This window comes from Coregonus lavaretus (genome assembly GCF_964263955.1).
Source record: "Coregonus lavaretus genome assembly, chromosome: 12".
In the NCBI taxonomy this organism is placed as follows: Eukaryota; Metazoa; Chordata; class Actinopteri; order Salmoniformes; family Salmonidae; genus Coregonus; species Coregonus lavaretus.
The window spans coordinates 28,569,618-28,580,130 of NC_139999.1; the positions used below are offsets into that span (position 1 = coordinate 28,569,618).

At 45.4% G+C, this 10,513-nt stretch overlaps 1 protein-coding gene across 1 annotated transcript in view; it reads left to right on the forward strand.

Annotated features, from left to right (window-relative positions):
* Nucleotides 1–7,566, forward strand: part of LOC311138792 (matrix remodeling-associated protein 8-like) — a gene marked incomplete at both ends in the record, with an annotated part of 18,080 nt that extends 10,514 nt beyond the window's left edge. Inside the window, 2 exons of the mRNA XM_084173611.1 lie at nucleotides 6,293–6,526; nucleotides 7,555–7,566. Of these exons, the coding sequence (XP_084029737.1) occupies nucleotides 6,293–6,526; nucleotides 7,555–7,566 (246 nt within the window). The remainder of the gene's footprint in view (nucleotides 1–6,292; nucleotides 6,527–7,554) is intronic.
* Nucleotides 7,567–10,513: the final 2,947 nt, after the last annotated feature.

Below are 10,513 nucleotides of genomic sequence, written 5' to 3' on the forward strand. Positions count from 1 at the left end.
AGGCTGCATTCCAATCCAAACCCTAGGCCCTCTGCTGCTGGTGTGCCTGTGTACTGCAGGGATGTCCACTCTACTCCACTAGTCCCACCTCCACACTCTACCTCCACCCTCTCACCCAGGACCCCCAACACAGTCAGACCCTTCACTCACATCTGACGACCACAAAGTGATTGTTTAACAGTTAAACAGCAATACTATTAACTTCATATTGTTACAATTGTGCAAATGATTGTATAAATGAGACGTTATGGTAAGGTATTTATTTACGGTATACTATATTGGTACACTCCAAACAGACAGGACAGTTAGGGAAAGCTCCAGTCCCTAGGGGGCATGTACCTGTGTTATCGCAGAACCACTGAGCCCTCTAGAGGAGAGTTAAGGCCATGACTTCATCAGGCAGCACTACACGCTATGGATAGATGTTATCCTTAGACACAGACATAGGATCAATATACACTACGCAATCCTAACCTTAACCATTAATAAGGAACAATGTGAAACTGACCATAGATCAGTGTCGAGGGGTAGCTTCATCCTACTCTGCATTAGACAGCTTCACATTTGCAACTAAATTATATACAGTAACTGTTGATACTGAGACCCAGTATTCTGAGGGATCATACTGCCGCGAATATATTGATGTATTTATTATACAGTCACCTTTTGATTGACTAGGTCCTCATTGTAAAATATAACTGGTTTTCAATGACATCCCTGGCTAAACAAAGGTTAAAGTGATACAGTGTAATTTTGAATCAAATAAGCCATTGCATTGCATTGCACATTATGTATCGTATTGTATCGTTAATGGATTGAATCCCTTACATCCTGTAACATGCTTCTTTCCAAAATACTTCTTCCATGTCACCTTGTCTGCTAAACAAATAGCCTATTGGGACAATAAAGATACTCTATCCAACTATTTTCTGACTTTCCTCTATCAACTTTTCCTTCCACTCACATTAGTCCTTGCTCTCCATGTTTGTTTGATGTAAATACACTTGTTCATGAATTCTACAAACATTAAAGTATGTCTGAAAAAACACCCTCTCAACTGACTCTTTAGTGCAAATGAAACCACATGCATTACAGCTGTGGAGGGACAGATTCAGAAAACTTCAAACCAATTGTAACATTTTATACAGATTGGATTGGTGCACATAGCACACATATCAACAAGATACAGGAGAAAAATAGATGTTCTTTATTCAGCATTCCCTTCAGTGTTTAACTGCATTGGGAGAACCATTGTACATTTACCATGGCAGGTAGTTGAATGAATGACCCCTTTGTAGTTGTTGTAGCAGTCAGTGACTCACTCTAGGGTTCCGTGGACAATGAAGTGACAGTGTTTACTGTCTTTAAACCCCAACCCATTTACTAGAGATACAGTCCTGTCTGTGACACAAGATGCACTAACTCACACACACACACACATACACACACACACACACACACACACACACACACACACACACACACAATCACACACACACACAATCATAGTTTACAGGAGACGTGGTGCGGAAATGCTCTGTCTGCAAAGTGGAGATGGTCTGAGCGGTGAATCACACAAATGATTTACTGAAGCCTCTTTAAACTCTCACAGGAGCAGGGGTGAGGAGAGAGAGAGAGAAAGAGAGAGAGAGAGAGAGAGAGAGAGAGAGAGAGAGAGAGAGAGAGAGAGCAGATGAGCTCCTGAATTTTTCAGCATGTTTTTACAAAAAGATAGATTTAGAGTTAGATAAACTTGGATTTTGCCACAAGGACATATACAGGATACTACCCTCCACAACATAACCTTCACTCCAAATCAAACTCCAAACCTACAACCTGATTTTGGACAAAATTACCTGAAAATACCATCCAACCTGTAACTGAGTGAGTAATGTTTAGTCTGAAGCTACTTTTAAAGCCAAGAAGAAAAATACATTACAATAATCTATTTTACTTTATAAGGACTGAATGCTATGTTAAGGCTACCAAGCTTGCTAGGACAGAACAGATCCGGCTGCAACTTCAATTAGCACTGAGGTGTGAAGTGAGAGGTGTCAATGCCCTTGAGCCCAACAATGGCAGGAGAGTTTCACAGCCTCCCCCACCCAAATGCAGAGTCCTTTGAAGCCCCCTCCCTCTGTGCAGAGGTCATTACAAGACAGGACCCCTTGGATGTAAGAAATGAGAAGGCACGGAAAGAGTACAAAAAGAAGCTCCTCATGGACAATCTAGAGGCACTTTTTGCTGACTGCTACAAAAATGGTAACGTAAGCAACTTCATCTTTCAAACAGACCATCCCCTGGCATGGCGCAGTGCTATATTAACACACTACCCCTCTGTTAATCAAATCAAATTTTATTGGCCACATGCCACAACAGGTGCAGACATTACAGTGAAATGCTTACTTACAGCCCTTAACCAACAGTGCAAAAATAAAACAACAACAAAAAAAGTGTTGAGAAAAAAGAGCAGAAGTAAAATAAAAGAACAGTAGGGAGGCTATATATACAGGGTGGTACCGGTGCAGAGTCAATGTGCGGGGGCACCGGCTAGTTGAGGTAGTTGAAGTAATATGTACATGTGGGTAGAGTTAAAGTGACTATGCATAAATAATTAACAGAGTAGCAGCAGCGTAAAAGGATGGGGTGGGGGGGCAGTGCAAATAGTCCGGGTAGCCATGATTAGCTGTTCAGGAGTCTTATGGCTTGGGGGTAGAAGCTGTTGAGAAGTCTTTTGGACCTAGACTTGGCACTCCGGTACCGCTTGCCGTGCGGTAGCAGAGAGAACAGTCTATGACTAGGGTGGCTGGAGTCTTTGACAATTTTGAGGGCCTTCCTCTGACACCGCCTGGTATAGAGGTCCTGGATGGCAGGAAGCTTGGCCCCAGTGATGTACTGGGCCGTACGCACTATCCTCTATAGTACCTTGCGGTCGGAGGCCGAGCAGTTGCCATACCAGGCGGTGATGCAACCAGTCAGAATGCTCTCGATGGTGCAGCTGTAGAATTTTTTGAGGATCTGAGGACCCATGCCAAATCTTTTCAGTCTCCTGAGGGGGGATAGGCTTTGTCGTGCCCTCTTCACGACTTTCTTGGTGTGTTTGGACCATGATAGTTCGTTGGTGATGTGTACACCAAGGAACTTGAAGCTCTCAACCTGTTCCACTACAGCCCCGTCGATGAGAATGGGGGCGTGCTCAGTCCTCTTTTTTTTCCTGTAGTCCACAATCATCTCCTTTGTCTTGGTCACGTTGAGGGAGAGGTTGTTATCCTGGCACCACACGGCCAGGTCTCTGACCTCCTCCCTATAGGCTGTCTCATCGTTGTCGGTGATCAGGCCTACCACTGTTGTGTTGTCGGCAAACTTAATGATGGTGTTGGAGTCATGCCTGGCCATGCAGTCATGGGTGAACAGGGAGTACAGGAGGGGACTGAGCACGCACCCCTGAGGGGCCCCCGTGTTGAGGATCAGTGTGGCAGATGTGTTGTTACCTACCCTTACCACCTGGGGGCGGCCCGTCAGGAAGTCCAGGATCCAGTTGTAGAGGGAGGTGTTTAGTCCCAGGATCCTTAGCTTAGTGATGAGTTTTGAGGGCACTATGGTGTTGAATGCTGAGCTGTAGTCAATGAATAGCATTCTCATGTAGGTGTTCCTCTTGTCCAGGTGGGAAAGGGCAGTGTGGAGTGCAATAGAGATTGCATCATCTGTGGATCTGTTGGGGCGGTATGCAAATTGGAGTGGGTCTAGGGTTTCTGGGATAATGCTGTTGATGTGAGCCATGACCAGCCTTTCAAAGCACTTCATGGCTACAGACGTCAGTGCTACGGGTCGGTAGTCATTTAGGCAGGTTATCTTAGAGTCCTTGGGCACGGGGACTATGGTGGTCTGCTTGAAACATGTTGGTATTACAGACTCAGTCAGGGACATGTTGAAAATGTCAGTGAAGACACTTGCCAGTTGGTCAGCACATGCTCGGAGTACACGTCCTGGTAATCCGTCTGGCCCTGCGGCCTTGTGAATGTTGACCTGCTTAAAAGTCTTCCTCACATCGGTTACGGAGAGCGTGATCACATAGTCATCCGGAACAGCTGGTGCTCTCATGCATGCTTCAGTGTTGCTTGCCTCGAAGCGAGCATAGTAGTGGTTTAGCTCGTCTGGAAGTCTTGTGTCACTGGGCAGCTCGCGGCTGTGCTTCCCTTTGTAGTCTGTAATAGTTTTCAAGCCCTGCCACATCCGACGAGCGTCAGAGCCAGTGTAGTACGATTCAATCTTAGTCCTGTATTGACTCTTTGCCTGTTTGATGGTTCGTCGGAGGGCATAGCGGGATTTCTTATAAGCGTCCGGGTTAGAGTCCCGCTCCTTGAAAACGGCAGCTCTACCCTTTAGCTCAGTGCGGATGTTTCCTGTAATCCATGGCTTCTGGTTGGGGTATGTACGTACGGTCACTGTGGGGACGACATCATCGATGCACTTATTGATGAAGCCAGTGACTGATGTGGTGTACTCCTCAATGCTATCTGAAGAATCCCAGAACATGTTCCAGTCTGTGCTAGCAAAACAGTCCTGTAGTTTAGCATCTGCGTCATCTGACCACTTTTTTATTAACAGAGTCACTGGTGCTTCCTGCTTTAGTTTTTGCTTATAAGCAGGAATCAGGAGGATAGAGTTATGGTCAGATTTGCCAAATGGAGGGCGAGGGAGAGCTTTGTATGCGTCTCTGTGTGTGGAGTAAAGGTGGTCTAGAGTTTTTTTTCCTCTGGTTGCACATTTAACATGCTGGTAGAAATTAGGTAGAACGGATTTAAGTTTCCCTGCATTAAAGTCCCCGGCCACTAGGAGCGCTGCATCTGGATGAGCGTTTTCCTGTTGACTTATGGCGTTATACAGCTCATTCAGTGCAATCTTAATGCCAGCATTGGTTTGTGGTGGTAAATAGACAGCTATGAAAAATATAGATGAAAACTCTCTTGGTAAATAGTGTGGTCTACAGCTTATCATAAGATACTCTACCTCAGGCGAGCAAAACCTAGAGACTTCCTTAGTATTTGATTTTGTGCACCAGCTGTTGTTTACAAATATACATAGACTGCCACCCCTTGTCTTACCGGAGTCAGCCGTTCTATCCTGCCGATGTAGCGTATAGCCCGCTAGCTGTATGTTATCCATGTCGTCGTTCAGCCACGACTCTGTGAAACATAAGATATTACAGTTTTTTATGTCCCGTTGGTAGGATAACCGTAATCTTAGGTCATCCAATTTGTTCTCCAATGATTGAAGATTGGCTAATAGGATTGATGGAAGAGGCAGTTTACTCGCTCGCCGTCGGATCCTTACAACGCACCCCGACCTACGTCCATGATATCTCTGTCTCTTCCTCATGGGAATGACGGGGATTTGGGCCTTGTCGGGTGTCTGTAGGATATCCTTCGCGGCCGCCTCGTTGAAGAAAAAATCTTCGTCCAATACGAGGTGAGTAATCGCTGTCCTGATATCCAGAAGCTCTTTTTGGTTATAAGAGACGATGGCAGAAACATTATGTACAAAATAAATTACAAATAACGCGGAAAAACACACATAATAGTACAATTGGTTAGAGGGCTGTAAAACGGCAGCCATCTTCTCCGGCGCCGTTGTGTTAAGACGGGGGGTGTTAGCGATGGGTGGAAACTCAGGATACTAGACAATGAGGACTCTGAGTCAGCCAATGTCAACCTGTTCAAGTCTAGAACAGTATTGGTACAGGGTGTGGGGAAAAATTACAAAATTAGTCATGCTATCCCGTGTTTTACTACTGAGAGAATTGTCTCTTGTTATATGCTAGTGTTTTTTTCTAACCGGATACAAACGTGTCTTTGTGTGACTAGTCATAAGACTGGGCGTATAGCTAAGATCCGTTTGGATGCGACTGCAGCAAGTGACACATCCCGTGGTTTTACTATCTGCAGGAAGTCAGCTGTATGGAAACTTGCAGGAAGGAGCACATTATAGTGTGAACTGTGACAAACACAGTTAGATAGTTGAGCCCTCGTGCTATCAACCTCGGGCTATCCTTATCTGCACAGACAAACTAATCGCCTTTTACACACCATGTTCCGCCCGTTTCCACACATCTGCTAAACTGCCACATAGACAAAAGAGGTTGTACTTTCTATAAAAGCTGAGAGCCAACTCTGTTAGTTGGGCTTTTAACTCTGCACTATTGAGTGAGTGATTGTTAACTGATCAATTTTTGCAAATCTTATAATAAAATTGCTGTTTGAAGAATCTGCAGTCTCTCTTCCTTTTTGGTTAGAATTTTCACGACAAGGGCAACCCCAAACAGTTTCAGCTGGACTTTCACAGAATCAAAGATGGAGTGCAGCAGGAGAAGCTCTCTCTTGAGAAAGACTCCCCCACCCCGAGGGAGTCAAACCAGACCTCTCCATTAAACAACCCCACAGACGAGCAACCCCAAGCGGAAAGTCAACTTCCCAGCACAGAGCACTACTCCCTCACTGAAATTAAGGATACATTCACCCAGCTGGAGGTAAGGCAGGTGGAGCTGGAACAGCAGGTGATCACACTCCAGTCAGCACAGACCCAGACAACAGTCCAGCACAACAACACCCCCTCAACCAGACCTGAAGGGGGAGAGAGACATGTCTGCACTCTGGACTGTGGTGAGACAACTTCAACAGGAGAAAGAGCAGGAGCAGGAGAAGAACAGAGCACTATAGGAGAGGTGAGTGCTGGAGGAGAAGGTGAGAAAGATGACGTGTGACAGAGAACAACCCATTAGAGAGCTGGCCACCCCCGCAGAGAAACAAGCAGAACAGCCCACCTCAGATCCTGACCAAAGTCTCAACAACACAGCAGAACAGTCCACCCCAGACCCTGACCATAGCCTCGACATCACAGCAGGACAGATAAATGAAGAACCCCAAGCCCAGGGAATCCCACCCCCTCTGAGCACCCCCACTGTCAGCCCCCCTGATAGCCCTCCTGACAACCCCCCCACACCCACTGAGGACATACACAAGCCACAGATTGTACTCCTTATGGACTCAAACAGAAAATATATACAAGAAAAAAAACGTTTTACCAAACACACAGTCTCTGGTGTCCAAACACCCAGCGCGCCCTAGACCTTTTGTCTGAGGACCAACTAGGGTCACCCAGCCACATAATAATACACAAATGACCTGAGAGCATAGCAGGAAAGGGTGGCCACAGCACTCAAGGAAATGATTGAAAAAGCTTCTTCTACTTTCCCCAACGCACAAGTAGTTATCTCCACCCTGCTACCATACAGCGGGTAAATGCAAGTATTTCCCATGACCTTGACTCAAAACTAAATGTTTACCTGACCCACCACACCACCCTGGACTTGAACAGCCTTTACGACCAGGTCCACCTATTCAAGGAAGCAGTGCCCACCTTCGCCAGGACCGTAAAGGACATCGCCCTCAACCACAGCCCCAACACCTCACACAGGAGCAACAGATCAACAGACACCCCGCCCAGACCAGCGAAACACTCTCCCAGACCTGCGAGAACCCCCCCCCCCCCCCCCAGACCTACACCTAGAAGACCCACGCCAAGAGGACCTACATCCTGACCACAGCACCACCAGCCACATCCACACCCCCACCCCAACCAATCAATATCCCCCCAAACCAAGCATGCACACACCCCATATACAGTGGGGGAAAAAAGTATTTAGTCAGCCACCAATTGTGCAAGTTCTCCCACTTAAAGAGATGAGAGAGGCCTGTCATTTTCATCATAGGTACACGTCAACTATGACAGACAAATTGAGAAACAAAAATCCAGAAAATCACATTGTAGGATTTTTAATGAATTTATTTGCAAATTATGGTGGAAAATAAGTATTTGGTCACCTACAAACAAGCAAGATTTCTGTCTCTCACAGACCTGTAACTTCTTCTTCAAGAGGCTCCTCTGTCCTCCACTCATTACCTGTATTAATGGCACCTGTTTGAACTTGTTATCAGTATAAAAGACACCTGTCCACAACCTCAAAACAGTCACACTCCAAACTCCACTATGGCCAAGACCAAAGAGCTGTCAAAGGACACCAGAAACAAAATTGTAGACCTGCACCAGGCTGGGAAGACTGAATCTACAATAGGTAAGCAGCTTGGTTTGAAGAAATCAACTGTGGGAGCAATTATTAGGAAATGGAAGACATACAAGACCACTGATAATCTCCCTCGTTCTGGGGCTCCACGCAATATCTCACCCTGTGGGGTCAAAATGATCACAAGAACGGTGAGCAAAAATCCCAGAACCACACGGGGGGACCTAGTGAATGACCTGCAGAGAGCTGGGACCAAAGTAACAAAGCCTACCATCAGTAACACACTACGCCGCCAGGGACTCAAATCCTGCAGTGCAGACGTGTCCCCCTGCTTAAGCCAGTAGATGTCCAGGCCCGTCTGAAGTTTGCTAGAGTGCATTTGGATGATCCAGAAGAGGATTGGGAGAATGTCATATGTCATATGGTCAGATGAAACCAAAATAGAACTTGTCGTGTTTGGAGGACAAAGAATGCTGAGTTGCATCCAAAGAACACCATACCTACTGTGAAGCATGGGGGTGGAAACATCATGCTTTGGGGCTGTTTTTCTGCAAAGGGACCAGGACGACTGATCCGTGTAAAGGAAAGAATGAATGGGGCCATGTATCATGTGATTTTGAGTGAAAACCTCCTTCCATCAGCAAGGGCATTGAAGATGAAACGTGGCTGGGTCTTTCAGCATGACAATGATCCCAAACACACCGCCCGGGCAAAGAAGGAATGGCTTCGTAAGAAGCATTTCAAGGTCCTGGAGTGGCCTAGCCAGTCTCCAGATCTCAACCCCATAGAAAATCTTTGGAGGGAGTTGAAAGTCCGTGTTGCCCAGCGACAGCCCCAAAACACCACTGCTCTAGAGGAGATCTGCATGGAGGAATGGGCCAAAATACCAGCAACAGTGTGTGAAAACCTTGTGAAGACTTACAGAAAACGTTTGACCTGTGTCATTGCCAACAAAGGGTATATAACAAAGTATTGAGAAACTTTTGTTATTGACCAAATACTTATTTTCCACCATAATTTGCAAATAAATTCATAAAAAATCCTACAATGTGATTTTCCGGATTTTTTTTCCTCATTTTGTCTGTCATAGTTGACGTGTACCTATGATGAAAATTACAGGCCTCTCTCATCTTTTTAAGTGGGAGAACTTGCACAATTGGTGGCTGACTAAATACTTTTTTCCCCCACTGTATGCCCCCTCAGATCAGACCTATGCCTCTCCTGCCCACCCCATGCCCCCCACTTCCGCAAAGAGGGCCTCAACATGAAAGTCACACATACGCCCAGGCCGTGAGCAGGCAAACAGACCCAACCACCACTCTTACACTAGCCCAAGCCAATGGCATGTACCTGATGCTCAGCAGGCTCTGCTCACACTTACTGGTCTGAGGCCAAACCACACGACTAACAACATTGGACACTTTATGGAACACAAAGCCTTCACTATCTCCTCCTGGAATATCCAAGGCCTGAGCTCATCTGCCTTTGGCCGAAAGAGCAGGAACCTGGACTTCACCAAAGAAAATGGTATAGAGGAGATGGACCCACTAGTTGCCCTCTAGGTTACAGAGAGCTGGTAGTCCCATTTACCAAACTACCAGGTGTGAAACAGGGAAGGGACTCAGGGGGTATGCTAATTTGGTATAGAGCACACCTAACTCACTCTATTAAATTAATCAAAACAGGAACATTGTGACTGACCCAAACTTGAGGAAAGCTGTGAACAGACTCAGTGAGCATAGCCTTGCTATTGAGAAAGGCCGCCGTAGGCAGACCTGGCTCTCAAGAGAAGACAGACTGTGTGCACACTGCCCACAAAATGAGGTGGAAACTGAGCTGCACTTCCTAACCTCCTGCCAAATGTATGACCATATTAGAGACACATATTTCCCTCAGATTACACAGACCCACAAAGAATTCGAAAAAAAAAATCCAATTTTGATAAACTCCCATATCTATTGGGTAAAATACCAGTGTGCCATCACAGCAGCAAGATTTGTGACCTGTTGCCACAAGAAAAGGGCAACCAGTGAAGAACAAACATCATTGTAAATACAACCCATATTTATGTTGATTTATTTTCCCTTTCGTACTTTAACTATTTGCACATCGTTAAAACACTGTATATAGCCTTAATATGACATTTGAAATGTTTTTATTATTTTGGAACGTTTGTGAGTGTAATGTTTACTGTTCATTTTTTTATTGTTTATTTTGCTTTTGTTTATTATCTATTTCACTTGCTTTGGCAATGATAACATATGTTTCCCATGCCAATAAAGCCCTTTGAATTGAATTGAATTGAGAGAGAGAGATAGGGTGGGTAAGGAGAAAGTGGGAAATGGAATGAGAGGTAGAGGAAGAGTGAGAGGTGACAAAAAAAACTGGCTAATGCACAATTACATGACTATGGTAAATTAGGACTGCTTTTCT